Source organism: Somniosus microcephalus, chromosome 26, assembly GCF_052327205.1.
Source record: "Somniosus microcephalus isolate GS21.2 chromosome 26, FLI_Smic_1.0, whole genome shotgun sequence".
NCBI lineage: Eukaryota > Metazoa > Chordata > Chondrichthyes > Squaliformes > Somniosidae > Somniosus > Somniosus microcephalus.
In genome coordinates, this window is record NC_141012.1 from 1,291,567 (window position 1) to 1,307,281 (window position 15,715).

The 15,715-nt window shown below is 51.6% G+C and overlaps 1 protein-coding gene across 4 annotated transcripts in view; it reads right to left on the bottom strand.

Moving 5' to 3' along the window:
• The window catches only part of LOC147100191 (uncharacterized), a 59,064-nt gene that overhangs the window by 24,949 nt on the left and 18,400 nt on the right, over positions 1-15,715 (bottom strand). For 2 of the 4 annotated variants that reach the window (XM_085967618.1, XM_085967621.1), the window contains exons 5-10: positions 10,767-10,889; positions 9,771-9,987; positions 6,396-6,531; positions 5,149-5,331; positions 3,843-3,958; positions 1,744-2,116 (exon numbers count right to left, since the gene is read on the bottom strand). In XM_085967618.1, coding sequence (XP_085823744.1) covers positions 2,014-2,116; positions 3,843-3,958; positions 5,149-5,331; positions 6,396-6,531; positions 9,771-9,987; positions 10,767-10,889 — 878 coding nt within the window. In that variant the 3' untranslated portion in view covers positions 1,744-2,013. Of the gene's footprint in view, positions 1-1,743; positions 2,117-3,842; positions 3,959-5,148; positions 5,332-6,395; positions 6,532-9,770; positions 9,988-10,766; positions 10,890-15,715 lie in introns of those variants that run through there. The other 2 variants (XM_085967620.1, XM_085967619.1) reach the window with 2 other exon arrangements.

The window sequence follows — 15,715 nt, forward strand, 5'->3', positions numbered from 1 at the left end:
TTCTCTTGAATTGAGTTTATTCTCTGACTCAGAACCCACCCTCAGAGAACACGCTTCGACTGGGATCAATCTCAGGAATGGTCGGGATCGTACCCCGCAACCTCGCCGTACCCCAACACCCCTAAGACCCCCGACACCCCGCAATCCCCCAACACCCTGCGAACAAATCACAAGGCAATTTGACTTCTTCAGTCAGTAGGTGCCCTGGTCATCACACGTATATAAATACTGCAGCACCATATATAAACACTGACACACGGGGCCGTATGTAAACACTGCGACACACGGGGCCGTATGTAAACATCACGACACGAGGGGCCATATGTAAATACCGTGACGCGCGGAGCCGTATGTAAACACCGCGACACGCGGGGCCATATGTAAACACTGCGACTACCCTTTGTGTGAAGTAGTGCTTCCTGATCACCCCTGAACGGCCTGGCTCTAATTTTAAGATTATTCCCCCTTGTCCTGGACTCCCCCACCAGAGGAAATAGTTTCTCTCTCTCTCTCTACCCTGTCAAGTCCTTTAATCATCTTAAACACCTCAAAACCGCTTAACCTTCTATACTCGAGGGAGTACAAGTCTAGGCAACCTGTCCTCGTAATTTAACCCTTTCAGCCCCGGTATCATTCTGGTGAATCTGTGCTGCTCCCCCTCCGAGGCCAATATATCCGTTCCCGAGGTGTGGGGCCCAGAACTGAACACAGGTACTCCAGATGCTAAGTATTGTCAGGTGGCAGCTTTACAACCTGGGTGCTGGCTCGCAGTGGGTGTCCTACCTGCGGGGCTGTGTTGCCCTGTGTGGGGTAGTGGAGACAGGAGGTTTGCCTGCAGCATCAGGAGTTAGTGCAGCTGCTGTGGGATTCTCCTGGACCATCTGTAAGTCGTCCTGTTAGTGCTGATGGGGCATTGCCAATAACAGCAGATAAACTGCCCAACAGGATCAATCAGACAGTAACTGAGTTACCCAAGTCCCATTACAGACAGGGTACACTCGATACAATTACCGGATTCTGCTACATTTCCTTAAAATATAGTGAATGCATTGTAAGAATTTTCAGGAACATGCCAACAGGCCAGTCCCTTTCTGATAGATCAGCTCCACCTACCCACCATGTCTCGGAGCGTCTTCATTCTCAAGCAGACTTCACATCATCCGCTTCACTATCCCTTCCCTTGCAACATATTCCACAACTCAATTTGGTAAAAAAAAAGCTCCGACTTCCCTCTGTGCTCCTCGCTCTCGAATGTTTTAACTAGTGTCCCCTGTGGTTTGAATAATTCCTGTGTCTTGCCCAAGGAAAGCCAAAGTGTCCCACCCAGAGAACCGAACGATCCAGTGCCAGTGTCGGGCACCTGGGGCCAATAGATGAGCAGCTTTGCTGTTTTAAATTCTGCAACCAGAACAGCACCAAGTTCTGGTCAGTAAACGAATGCTTCATTTGACTAGTGTTCAGAATTCAGTCACATGGTGGTCTGGGAAATTAAAGTGCGAGAAAAATGTTTTTTTTGAACAGTACAAAATCATGGTAACTGTTTTCTCATTAATTAACTATCAGGAAGAATCACAAGACAAAGTACATTGATTAGCCAACCCTAAATCAACAGGTGCAGTCGCCCAATCTGTCGAGTGTGTCAGAAGCATCCAGGCAGTCAAACATCCACACGATAAAAGTCCTGAATACACGGCATTCACCATTCTCAGCAGGAAATAACTGGGCTCAGCTTACACCCACAAATGTTGCTGGCAAGGCTGCCATTTATTGCCCATCCCTAGTGGCCCTGAGAAGGTGGTGGTGGGCCGCCGCCTTCTTGAACCGCTGCAGCCCATGTGGTGAAGGTGCTTCCACTGTGCTGTTAGGTCGGGAGTTCTAGGATGATGACCTAAGGCAGATTACTCTTATTAGCTTCTGATTTTTCTTTGAATAGGCCTTGGTGGAATGCCGGTTGCTTTGGCGTTGCTGTTTCACGGTGACTCCGGTCGGGGCGCAGTGGCTCTAGTTGTGGTTTCATTGTGTGGCGACGGGCGAAGGGCTAGAGCCAAGCTTCATCTCCTTGAGCTGCTGATGGAGTAGGTAGGCTTGTAATCTGCACATGGGGAGTGGGGGGGGACTGGGAAAGTGGGAGAGATTTACCATTCAAGGCATTGTAGGATTTTCAGAAGAAAACTGAGGCAGAATATATACATTGTAGAATCATACAGCACAGAAGGAGGCCATTCGGCACATCGTGCCTGCACCGGTTCTATGAAAGAGTTCTTTCCCCATAGCTGTGAAAACTACCTTTTCAAGTATTTATCCAATTCCCTTTTGAAAGTTATTATTGAATCTGCTTCCACCGGCCTTTCAGGCAGCGCATTCTAGATTATCATAACTCGCTTTGTAAAACAATTCTCATCTCCACTCTAGTTTTTGTGCCAACTGTATTAACGTGTCCTCTGGTTATCGACCCTTCAACAAGTGGAACAGTTTCTCCTTATTTAACCTATCAAAACCCCATTTAATTTTGAACATCTCCATTAAATCTCTCCTTAACCTTCTCTGCTCTAAGGAGAACAACCCCAGCTTCTCCAGTCTCTCCGTGTAACTGAAGTCCCTCATCCCTGGTACCATTCTAGTCAATCTCCTCCGCACCCTCTCCAGGGCCTTGACATCCTTCCTAAAGTGTGGGGCCCAGCCAGTGATTTAAAAGGTTTAGCAGAACGTCCTTGCTTTTGTCCTCGATGCCTCTGTTTATAAAGCCCAGGAGCCCACATGCCTCTGTTTATAAAGCCCAGGAGCCCACATGCCTCTGTTTATAAAGCCCAGGAGCCCACATGCCTCTGTTTATAAAGCCCAGGAGCCCACATGCCTCTGTTTATAAAGCCCAGGAGCCCACATGCCTCTGTTTATAAAGCCCAGGAGCCCACATGCCTCTGTTTATAAAGCCCAGGAGCCCACATGCCTTTTTAACAGCCTTAACAACTTGTCTGGAATTAGTCCCTTTGTACTGATTCCCTTCCACCAGTATCTATCACCCAGTTCTCTGCACCTTATTCCACCTCAGCAATGTCTCGAAGTATTACACAAACAATGAACTATCTTGGAGTGTAGTAGCTGTTTTGTAGGCAAATATGGCGTGTTGCACACAGGAACTTTCACAAACAACAAATAATGGGCAGTTAATCTGTTTTTAGTGCTATTGGTTGAGAGGATTGATGGCCAGGACAACAGGAGAAGGCCCTGGTCTTCACTGAGTGCTGTCAGATTTATAATGTCCACCTGGGCCAGCCTTGATTAACCAGGATCAGGACTTGAACCCAATCTGATCCAGAGGCGAGAGTGCTACCAGTTGAGCCAAACATCCCAAAATACCTCAGTACAGTGCCATGGAAGGTTTGGGAGTTGTAAATTGACTAAAAGAACAGTAATAGTCTGATCAGTCTGTGCTCAGGAGGAACACGGTCACTGTTTTAACAGAAAAGGGTGAACCTACACTCAGCAAAGTACAGCTTCTCTCACCTATTGCTGAAACGGCCTTTCTCACCGTGTCACATGTGATGCACTATTTACAGAGTCTGGTGTCCTCCGCATGCGTGCTCTTGATCTCAGCCTGGCTGCTCAGCGAGAGCAGACTTTGTACTTCCACCCACAGGGAGGGTAAGTGAGCAGGACCATTGCCCTCGCTCACTTTCGTTCTAGTGGTGGCCACTGCCCTGACGATGCCCCCTCTGAAAACATATTGCCAAATGCAAACTGTTGGGAAACTAGTGTTTTTACAGCAGGCTTTGGCAGTTCCTATGGAATGAAAGCAAGAGCAGGCAAATAGTATCTGCGCTAAGATGCTGGTGTAACCTCACCTGGCGTCTTCGCGGTTGACGGCGGTGATCTTTAGCTGGAAATCTGGTTTCACTGGCTTGAAGTCACATTTCGGGGTGAAATCTTGTCTGGTGATTGATACATTGTTGATCTTCCCCTGTTACACAGACACCGAACCGAGAGTTATAGCCCCAGTGGAGTCACTGCTACAGCAACAGAATGTATTGTTCAACCAAAATCGCTCCGGTTTAGTTTCGAGGACAAGGGTCCAACGGAAATAATTTTGGGACAACAGCACAAAGAACAGAGTATGACACTGCACGAAATCAGGAACCTCACTCAAGGACAAGGGATGCCTGCTGTGGGAAGTGTAAAGGTAGCATTGGTGCAGTGGGGGATCATTCCCTGACAAGAGAATCAAGGTCCAATTGTCTAGTGCAGACAGAGCTTTACTCTGTATCTAACCCGTGCTGTACCTGCCCTGGGAGTGTTTGATGGGACAGTGTAGAGGGAGCTTTACTCTGTATCTACCCCGTGCTGTACCTGCCCTGGGAGTGTTTGATGGGACAGTGTAGAGGGAGCTTTACTCTGTATCTAACCCGTGCTGTACCTGCCCTGGGAGTGTTTGATGGGACAGTGTAGAGGAAGCTTTACTCTGTATCTAACCCGTGCTGTATCTGCCCTGGGAGTGTTTGATGGGACAGTGTAGAGGGAGCTTTACTCTGTATCTAACCTGTGCTGTACCTGCCCTGGGAGTGTTTGATGGGACAGTGTAGAGGGAGCTTTACTCTGTATCTAACCCGTGCTGTACCTGCCCTGGGAGTGTTTGATGGGGACAGTGTAGAGGGAGCTTTACTCTGTATCTAACCCGTGCTGTACCTGCCCTGGGAGTGTTTGATGGGACAGTGTAGAGGGAATTTACTCTAACCGTGCTGTATCTGCCCAAGGAGTATTTGATGGGACAGTGTAGAGGGAGCTTTACTCTGTATCTAACCCGTGCTGTACTTGACCTGGGAGTGTTTGATGGGACAATGTAGAGGGAGCTTTACTCTGTATCTAACCCGTGCTGTACCTGCCCTGGGTGTGTTTGATGGGACAGTGTAGAGGGAGCTTTACTCTGCATCTAACCCCCTGCTGTACCTGCCCTGGGAGTGTTTGATGGGACAGTGTAGAGGGAGCTTTACTCTGCCTCTAACCCCCTGCTGTACCTGCCCTGGGTGTGTTTGATGGGACAGTGTGGAGGGAGATTTACTCTGTATCTAACCCGTGCTGTACCTGCCCTGGGAGTGTTTGATGGGACAGTGTAGAGGGAGCTTTACTCTGTGTCTGACCCGTGCGGCTACTTACTGGAGGCGGTGCGAAGGCTTCTTCGTAACGGTCGCCATGGCGCACCCTGGCCTTTGACCCCCAGTTCTTGAAGAAATTTTTATAGGCTGTTCCTTCATCAAATTTACCACCTTTTGGACTCTGCATCGTCCTGGGTCGGGTGAGCTGTTGCTGTTTACTTAACGGCGTCTGTTGAAACGCTAGCTGAGAGGCGATAAAGAACAGAAAGTTTATACAGCCTTCACCAACGAGGGGGAAAGCGGACTATCAGTGACCGCCAATGAACTGTTAAAGGGGAGCTGGACAGAGAGCTGGTTAAAATTGAGGGTGGAGGTGACAATGAAATGATCAAATATGCCACGGGCCACAATAGCTCCTGCACAGCTGGTGCTGGGAGAGAGGGAAGATCACCTCTGGTGGGATATAGTTAAATATTGGCCCTCTAAGGATGGATTCTAGGATGCACTAGGATTAAATGGGTGGGATAGCGTCCATGACCGGGGCGATTGTACATGGGCTAGAGGAGGAGTGAGATTAATTTCTGATGTTTTCTAAGTGAATTTAAACATGAGACCACTGGTTTACAATTTCCAGATTGGCGAATTTGGGGACTGGCCTGAAATGGCTAAAGTCTACGATCACTGCTTCTAAATAATCTCAAAGATAGGAGAAATTGGAGGAAAATACCAGACTTCTTCCTCCTCCCTGCAGAGGATGTGTTTGAATGCAGGTCCCGGAGATTAAAGGGCAATGATCCAACATACTGTGGGTGGTCCTGTAGCGCAGGTAACCTGCCGTCCTTACCCGGTCTGGTCTACTGGAGACTCAGTCCACACCAAGGTGCTTGCCTGTTAACCACTCTAGGAAGCCACTCTTCTGTATCAAACCAGCAATGATTCAAGAAGAAGGCCCACCACTACCTTCTTGGGGCAACTAGGGATGGGCAATAAATGCCAGCCTTGCCTTCATGAGGTCAGTGAACAGCTTGCTGAGGCGAATACAGTGCAATAGGGGGCCATTCAGCCCATCGAGGATACGCCGGTGCTAGCTGTTTACTGGAGCTGCCCACTTAAAGCCCTTTTCTCATATCCTCTTTATAGACCGTTAACGTCCCAGTTTGTGCTGCGTTAGCGGATCTCAGTGAGGTGGCGCAGGCTGCGGAGGATAGGGCAGTGTGCCAGGATTCCCACCCTGATCACTGGCCCCTGCTGGAAAGAGAGATCTTCACATCCCCCCACTCTCTGGGCTGGCAGACTGAGATGAGTTACCTTTGTCACTGTGTCGGAATCAATGGTCTGTTCTGTTGCTGACATCTCATCTTTGAATTTGATTAGATCGGGGCGAGGGTACAGAGTGGGGTCCCAACCGATGTATGATTCTTTCTGAGTCGTGTTGAAGTCCGTACTGTGGAGGGCCGGGGAAAGATGCGTTGGAGTTAAGGACATCAGATCTGTCATCTTTCTACAACAACAACTTGCATTTACATCGCACCTTTAGCACAGAAAAACATCCCAGGGCGCTTCATGGTGAAGGGCCAACATGCCGCTCCGCACTCACCCGGACAGCGTAACCATGGCCTGTGCCTCTCAACCGCCAGTAACCCCTCCGAGGAGAAGGGAACCAAAATAAAAAGCTACTGCCAATTTCAGGAAAACTCGGGGAAATTTGTCCTCGACTCCCTAAGGCAAATCAAGCAAACTAGAGGTATACAGGTGAGACCACACCTGGAGTATTGTGGACAGTTTTGGTCTCCTTACCTAAGGAAGGATATACGTGCCATAGAGGGCGTGCAACGAAGGTTCACCAGACTGGTTCCTGGGATGGGGGATTGTCCTATGAGGAGAGATTGAGTAGACTGGGCCTATATTCTCTGGAGTTTAGAAGAATGAGAGGTGATCTCATTGAAACATACAAAATTCTTACAAGGCTTGACAGGGTAGATGCAGGGAGGATGGTTCCCCTGGCTGGAGAGTCTAGAACCAGGGGTCACAGTCTCAGAATAAGAGGTCGGCCATTTAGGACTGAGATGAGGAGAAATTTCTTCACTCAGGATGGTTTACTTCCAATACTCCAGGTTAACCCTCATCTGTCAAAAGTTACTGCGTCACCATCATGGACTCTGAGGTTCCCTCCACCCCCCTCTCCCCCTGCTAAAAAATGTAATTAAAAAAAATTCACCACTAAAGACCCCAGCTACACGGATTCATTCAAACGCTGCAAACCACTTTAATCCGTTTAGGGAAAAATTGGGTTGCTTTGTGCCTCCCATTAGCGCCCCCGGGCGCAAAGCCCCTCGCGCCCAGACGCGTCATGGCGCCGCTAACGCCTCCCGCAAAATTCAGCGGGAGGTTAGAGGTAGCCGGTAGCGCCCCGTGGTGCTGGGCCGCTGGCAAAGACATCATCGCTGTGCGCAGCACCCTGGCTTCAAACTTCCCGTGCACCCCCTGACCTTTTGCCAGATTATATCTCCGACCGAGTCAGCAACTGTGCAAATTAAAGGGCAAGTGGCGGGCAGCCATTTTTCTTTTGGCCGATTGCCAGCACCTGCTGCTTCTTACCTCTGTATGCGGGGTGCCAGCTGCGATTGCTCCCCGGTGGTCCAGCAGGGCCCCGGTGCGCACAGCGCTAGGCCCCTCCCTTTTAATTGGGGGGAGGAGGCCTGCAATGAGCAGGCGCTACGTGCCGCTGCACGTGGCGCGGTTGCACATAGCGCTGCGAAATTCACTGGTAGCGCCCCAAGAAGGAGGGGGAGCGCTTTCCAGTAGCGCCCCCCCCTCCTGCTTGGGGCGTTACTACTGAATTTACGGCACAGGGGCTCCCCTCCTCCTTTTGGGGCGCTAATGTCACCGAGGCACTAAAATTAGCGTCCCGGTGACGTGAGCGCCCCAAAGGAGGCGCCAGGGAATTTTTCCCCCAACTGTATGGCTCGGTTTTAGATGTTTAAATCCGTGAATCAGTAACTATTAAGGCAATAAATGTTGAGGTGCTGTACTAACTCAGTGGGTGAATACACTAGCTCAGGCAGGGTGCAGAGCCACACAGATCAGGAGGTCCTGGGTTTAATCCCTGGTCTGTGCTGCATTAGCAGAGGCCATTCAGGTTCAGTAGTTCTATAAACAGGCTCAATGCCCTGATCTATGTTAGAGAGGCGAGAATTAGCTGGGGTCCCTGCTCCTTATCACTACACCTTGACTCCTGGAAACTACACGTGTGAGGAGGGAATAAGTGCTCGGCTGTCATTCCCCCAGCCTACCATCTAGGGGCCACACTAACCCTGTTTGTGAGAAAAAGCTACTGGTGAAATATGGAAGGGTGGTCAGCACTCATTGACCTTGTACCCCAGTGAGAGTCAGCACCTTCAGGAACTGTACCCCAGTGAGAGTCAGCACTCAATGACCCTGTACCCCAGTGAGAGTCAGCACTCATTGACCCTGTACCCCAGTGAGAGTCAGCACCTTCAGGAACTGTACCCCAGTGAGAGTCAGCACTCAATGACCCTGTACCCCAGTGAGAGTCAGCACTCATTGACCCTGTACCCCAGTGAGAGTCAGCACCTTCAGGAACTGTACCCCAGTGAGAATCAGCACCTCAGGAACTGTACCCCAGTGAGAGTCAGCACTCATTGACCCTGTACCCCAGTGAGAGTCAGCATCTTCAGCAACTGTACCCCAGTGAGAGTCAGCACCTTCAGGAACTGTACCCCAGTGAGAGTCAGCACCTTCAGGAACTGTACCCCAGTGAGAGAGTCAGCACCTTCAGGAACTGTACCCCAGAGAGAGTCAGCACCTTCAGGAACTGTACCCCAGAGAGAGTCAGCACCTTCAGGAACTGTACCCCAGAGAGAGTCAGCACCTTAAGGAACTGTACCCCAGTGAGAGTCAACACCTTCGGGAACTGTACCCCAGTGAGAGTCTGCACCTTCAGGAACTGTACCCCAGTGAGAGTCAGCACCTTCAGGAACTGTACCCCAGTGAGAGTCAACACCTTCAGGAGAGGAGAGGACCTGAACCCCTGTTTGTGGGAAAAAGAACATGCTTTAGAACATGACCGAGTTTAAGTTGAATAACCTGAAATTAATGATGTAGGGCACGGACCGATGACGGTTTGTTTTGTTCTGCTTCAAAGCCCAGGGCCAGACCTGGAACATTTTACAATCAAACACCACACAGTTCCTCGCAACCATTGCTACAAATGTTTCTTGAAGTTGGATTTAATTAGCTGTAAAAATGCTGGGGTACGAAAGTGAGGACCCCTGACTGGGGTTGGTGCTTTGAGAGCTCTGGTCCCTTGTTTAGTGGGTGCATGCACAGTGTGTGTCAACAAGCTATTTAACCACTGGGTGCATCACACCGGAGGCCAATCCTGCCCTCACACACGCGCACTTCCCAGCATGACCGTGATCAGAGGCAGAACCATTCTTTCCCCAACACCTGGGAGCTGGGGTAAAGGGTTGAGGGGAAGAACTAGGACAAATTGCAACCAATTTCTCCCAAAAACTGCAGAATCCAAAAAATAAAGTCCCAGAATTTGCCACAACCTTTCTCACCAACCGAACAGGATGAAGCAGCTCCCCACAGGGCAGTGAGGAGGACTGGGCGGGGAGCGGTGCGAGGGGTTAATGTGTATCAATGTATTGTTCTTACGGCAGGTCCTGGTTAACTCGCAGGTTGTCTCTTGTCGCTACTGAATTCCCCATCCTCCGCGGCTGGTATTTGTATTTAGGGAAATCGTTGCGATAGCTGGTGAGCGTCTCCATGGGAGCAGACTTGGCTTTTGGTTGCTTCTTAGACGGCATAGGCTTTCTCTCGAATGGTAAAGGCTGAAACATGACTTGGTAAGTGGTATTCAAATCATGAACACCTTTAGTAACAGAGCAACACGTTGTAAATAGTTTCATTCAAATACAGGAAATTCACAAACTCCTGCAATACTGCGAAAAATGTTACCCTTAGTCTCCCCGGCCCACACCATTCCTTTACTCTGTATCTAACCCCGTGCTGTACCTGCCCTGTGAGTGTTTGATGGGACAGTGTAGAGGGAGCTTTACTCTGTATCTAACCCGTGCTGTACCTGCCCTGGGAGTGTTTGATGGGACAGTGTAGAGGGAGCTTTACTCTGTATCTAACCCGTGCTGTACCTGCCCTGCGAGTGTTTGATGGGACAGTGCAGAGGGAGCTTTACTCTGTATCTAACCCGTGCTGTACCTGCCCTGGGAGTGTTTGATGGGACAGTGCAGAGGGAGCTTTACTCTGTATCTAACCCGTGCTGTACCTGCCCTGGGAGTGTTTGATGGGACAGTGCAGAGGGAGCTTTACTCTGTATCTAACCCGTGCTTTACCTGCCCTGGGAGTGTTTGATGGGACAGTGTAGAGGGAGCTTTACTCTGTATCTAACCCGTGCTGTACCTGCCCTGGGAGTGTTTGATGGGACAGTGTAGAGCGAGCTTTACTCTGTATCTAACCCGTGCTGTACCTGCCCTGGGAATACTTCTTGATTATTAAGAGGGCTTGTTGTCCAGCTCTGACCTCCCTGACCTTGAATCACTCTGGAATTACAGAGTCCAGCCCGCAGTGCACTCAATGCTGTACCGAGGAGCTGTGCTGGATCCTGTTACTAGTGGTGGCTCTGCGTCGCCATACCTTCAAACTTTAAGTTGTCTGGAATGACTTTTGCCTTTTCTATCCTTTTGCAGGCAGTGTCAGATATCTCCGCCTGTGTTGTGGTCTGCTGGATTTTGTTCTGGCATTGGGTGCACGGAGATCCTGGAGAATGGAAGCACAATGTTAAAGGTCTGGTTCCCTTGTTCCTGGGTGTCTGCGGTGTACACTGAACTTGTTACAAACATAGGAATGGGAGGAGGCCATACTCCAGATGGGGTCTGATCAAGGCTCTGTACAACTGGAGCATCACTTCCTCCCCTTTGTTTTCCAGCTGCCAAGATGATGCGCTATCAATTACTCATAAAAGACTGAGAGTTAGAAGAGTAACTAAAGGCTTTTATTAACAACAGAATGGAGGTCTGCCTCGAGTGGTCGACCGGTCCAGGATACCAAGGGCTGGGGAGCAGTCACCTTTATACTGGGACCTGTGGGAGGAGTCAGCCGAGGCATGTCCAGGCATGTACACAGTGGAATACAAACAGGAATACAAACAGTGGTTTACCACATTCACCCCTTGTTTAAAATTGAGTCCGGCGGGGTGAAGTGTATTAAAAGTTAGTGTATTGGAGTCTCTCCGGAGGTCTTGTCTGCCGCTGTGATCGGCGCGGCGACGGCAGGGGTAGTGACGCTTCCGGCGTCGAGTCCAGCGTAGGCTGTGGCACAGGCGTGTCGTCCTCGTAGATGTCGAGCGGGTCGCGGGGCCCAGGCCTGCCGTCTGCTGGGGCTGGATATCGGATCGTGGGGGGGGGGGGGGGGGTGGTAGTGGGTAGTGGGTTACTGTGGTCCCCGAGGGTGCAAGGTCTCTTATGGAGACTGTGTCCTCCCGCCCGTCCGGGTATGCGATGTAAGCATACTGGGGGTTGGCGGAGGAGGTCGACCCTCTCGACCAGGGGGTCCGTTTTATGGGTCCTCACGTGTCTTCTCAGTAGGACCGGCCCTGGGGACGTCAGCCATGGCGGTAGCGATGTCCCTGATGTGGACTTCCTTGGGAAGACAAACATTTTCTCATGAGGGGTGGCGTTAGTGGCAGTGCAGAGCAGTGACCGAATAGAGTGGAGCGCATCGGGGAGCACATCCTGCCAGCGGGAGGTTGGAAGGCCCCTAGACTTTAAGGCTAGCAGGACGGCCTTCCAAACTGTCGCATTTTCTCTTTCCACCTGTCCGTTCCCCCGGGGGTTGTAACTGGTGGTCCTGCTTGTGGCAATACCCCTAGTTAGCAGGTACTGACGGAGTTCGTCGCTCATAAACGATGAGCCCCGGTCGCTATGGATATAGCTAGGGAAGCCGAACAGGGTGAAGAGGTTGTTCAGACATTTAATGACCGTGGCACTGGTCATGTCTGGGCAGGGGAAGGCGAACGGGAAACGGGAGTACTCATCAATAATATTGAGGAAGTACACATTGCGGTCGGAGGAGGGGAGAGGCCCTTTAAAATCAACGCTCAGGCGCTCGAAGGGGCGAGTGGCTTTTATCAGGTGGGCCCTGTCTGGTCTATAAAAGTGTGGTTTGCACTCAGCGCAGACTTGGCAGTTCCTGGTCATGGTCCTGACCTCCTCAATAGAGTAAGGCAGGTTGCGGGCCTTGATGAGGTGGAAGAACCTGGTGACCCCCGGGTGGCAGAGGTCATTGTGGAGGACCCGTAGTCTATCGATCTGCGCGCTGGCGCAGGTGCCACGCGATAGCGCATCTGGGGGTTCATTTAGCTTCCCGGGCCGGTACAAGATCTCGTAGTTGTAGGTGGAAAGTTCGATTCTCCACCTCAAGATCTTGTCATTTTTGATTTTGCCCCTCTGCTTGTTGTTAAACATAAAAGCAACTGAACGCTGGTCAGTGAGCAGGGTAAATCGTTTTCCGGCCAGGTAGTGCCTCCAATGACGCACAGCCTCCACAATCGCCTGGGCCTCCTTCTCAACAGCGGAGTGTCTGGTCTCCGGGCCTTGGAGGGTTCGTGAAAAGAAGGCCACGGGTCTCCCCGCCTGATTGAGGGTAGCGGCCAGGGCAAAGTCGGACGCGTCGCTTTCCACCTGGAAGGGGATGGATTCGTCCACTGCGTGCATGGTGGCTTTGGCAATGTCCTCCTTGATACGGTGGAAGGCTAAGCGGGCCTCTGCCGTCAAGGGAAAAGAGGTGGACTTGATCAGCGGACGGGCCTTGTCCGCATAGTAGGGGACCCACTGGGCGTAATAGGAGAAAAACCCTAGGCACCTCTTCAGGGCCTTGAGGCAGTGGGGCAGTGGAAGTTCCATAAGGGGACGCATCCGGTCGGGGTCGGGGCCGATGACTCCGTGTTCCACAACACAGCCAAGGATGGCGAGGCGGTTTGTGCGGAATATGCACTTCTCCTTGTTATATGTCAGGTTTAGGAGTTGGGCGGTGCGGAGGAATTTTTCGAGGTTTGCGTCATGGTCCTGCAAGTCACGGCCGCAGATGGTCACATTGTCCAGATATGGGAAAGTGGCCTGCAACGCATTTTGATCTACCATCCGGTCCATCTCCCTTTGGAAGATGGAGACCCCGTTGGTGACGCCAAAGGGAACCCTAAGGAAGTGATAGAGGCGGCCGTTTGCCTCAAAGGCAGTGTACTGGCGGTCCTCAGGGCGGATGGGGAGCTGGTGGTACGCTGATTTCAGGTCAATGGTCGAGAAGACGCGGTACTGCGCGATCTGGTTGACCATATCAGCTATACGGGGGAGTGGGTAGGCGTCCAGCAGGGTGTAGCGATTTATTGTCTGGCTGTAGTCGATGACCAGGCGCTGCTTCTCGCTGGTCTTAACGACCACAACCTGGGCTCGCCAGGGGCTGGTGCTGCCCTCAATAATCCCTTCTTTCAGGAGCCGCTCCACTTCGGTTTTAATGAAAACCCTGTCCCCGGCACTGTATCGCCTGCTCTTTGTGGCGATGGGCTTACAGTCGGGGGTGAGGTTAGCAAACAGTGGTGGGGGGGTGACTCGGAGTGTGGAGAGGTTGCACCTGGTGCGCGGCGGGCAATTTGGAAGCTGCTGGCTGCGGACTGTGAGTGGGGGTAGGGGTCCACCGTACGCCATCGTAACACTTTTAAGGTGGCACTGAAAATCTAACCCCAGCAGGACGGCAGCGCAGAGGTCAGGCAGGACCAGAAGTTTAAAATGATCGTACACGGTCCCGTCTACTACGAGTGTCACCACGCAGTAGCCGCCGATGTCCGCCGACTGGGACTCGGAGGCCATAGAAATCCGCTGTTGCGCAGGCAGGACTGGGAGAGAGCAACGCCGCACCGTGTCGGGGTGGATGAAGCTCTCCGTGCTCCCAGAGTCAAAAAGGCAGATTGTATCGTGACCATTTACCTTAATGTCCATTGTGGAACTGGCCAGTTGGTGCGGTCTCGCTTGGTCCAGTGTAACGGATGCCAGCGTAGGGGTCGGTGTGTCGCTGCGGGTATCAGATGAGGCGGTGTCGGGGGCCTGCTGCGTCCCGGCTGTCGTCGTCCATGATCCCCATGTGGCTGGAGGCGTCCAAAATGGCTGCTGTACCGGTGATTCGCACACGGCCGGGGAGGTCCAAAATGGCGGCCCCCATGGCCCACACGCGGCGCTGCTGGGGTTCGGGGTGGCTTTGGCCCTGCAGACGCTAGCGTAGTGTCCCTTCTTCCCGCAGCCCGAGCAGATCGCGTTTTTCGCCGGGCAGCGCGCTCTGGGGTGTTTTGCCTGGCCACAGAAGTAGCATTTCTGGCCTTGGGGCACTGCTGTCTGGCCTTGGGACACTGCTGCAGTAGTTGGGCCGTTGTTGGGGTGTGGCTGGGGTGGCACGGCGCTATGAGGCGGTCCTACCGTGTCCCAGGCTGTCATTCCCCGCGGCGTCCACGGTGCAGAGGAGTAGGCATCCATGCCCTGGTAGGCTGCATCTAACGATAGTGCGAGTTCAGAGGCCTTGTTGAGGTCGAGGTTACTCTGCTCCAACAGTCGCTGTCGTGTGTAATTGGATCTGTGGCCCGCTACAAAAGCGTCCCGGATAAGTTCCTCTGTGTACACGGCGGCCTTTACATCCTTACAACCACAGGCCCGGCCAAGCACAGACAGTGCCTGAAGGTATTCCACGGTCGATTCCCCAGGTTGTTGTTTACGACTCCCCAGGAGGTGCCTGGCGTACACTTCGTTCACTGGGCGCGTGTACTGGTCCTTGAGGAGCTTGATAGCGTCCACGTACGAGGTCGCGTCTTGGATGACCGAGTACACTCGGTGGTTCACTTTGGAGGTCAGGACATCCAGTTTGTCCTCGTCCGATTTGATTGCTTCGGAGGCGGTCAGGAATTTTTCGAAACACTTAAGCCAGTGAGTAAACTTGGTGGATGAGTCCGCCTCCCGATGATCTAAGTCCAGGCATGCTGGTGTGAGGATCTTCTCCATTATAAAAATGTTGTTAATAAAATTGATGCGCTATCAATTACTCATAAAAGACTGAGAGTTAGAAGAGTAACTAAAGGCTTTTATTAACAACAGAATGGAGGTCTGCCTCGAGTGGTCGACCGGTCCAGGATACCAAGGGCTGGGGAGCAGTCACCTTTATACTAGGACCTGTGGGAGGAGTCAGCCGAGGCATGTCCAGGCAGGTACACAGTGGAATACAAACAGGACAAACAGGAATACAAACAGTGGTTTACCACACAAGATAAAGGCCAACTGATGTAAAAAGACTACTGACTGCTTGGTTTGAGTATAAAACAAGGCTTTAATCAACTGTTTCACAACCATGAGATTTCTAGTTACATCACTAGTTCCTGGTTACAGAAACATCCTGGGCAAACTGGGCCCACGCCCGAGTATTTATACTCCTTGGACGGCGCCACCAGCTGGCTGCCCAGTGTTACTTCATGAGTCATGTTAAGATTCATGACACCAACATTCCATTTGCCTTTTTGATTGCTTTCTGCACCTGCCCAGTGGCAATTAATG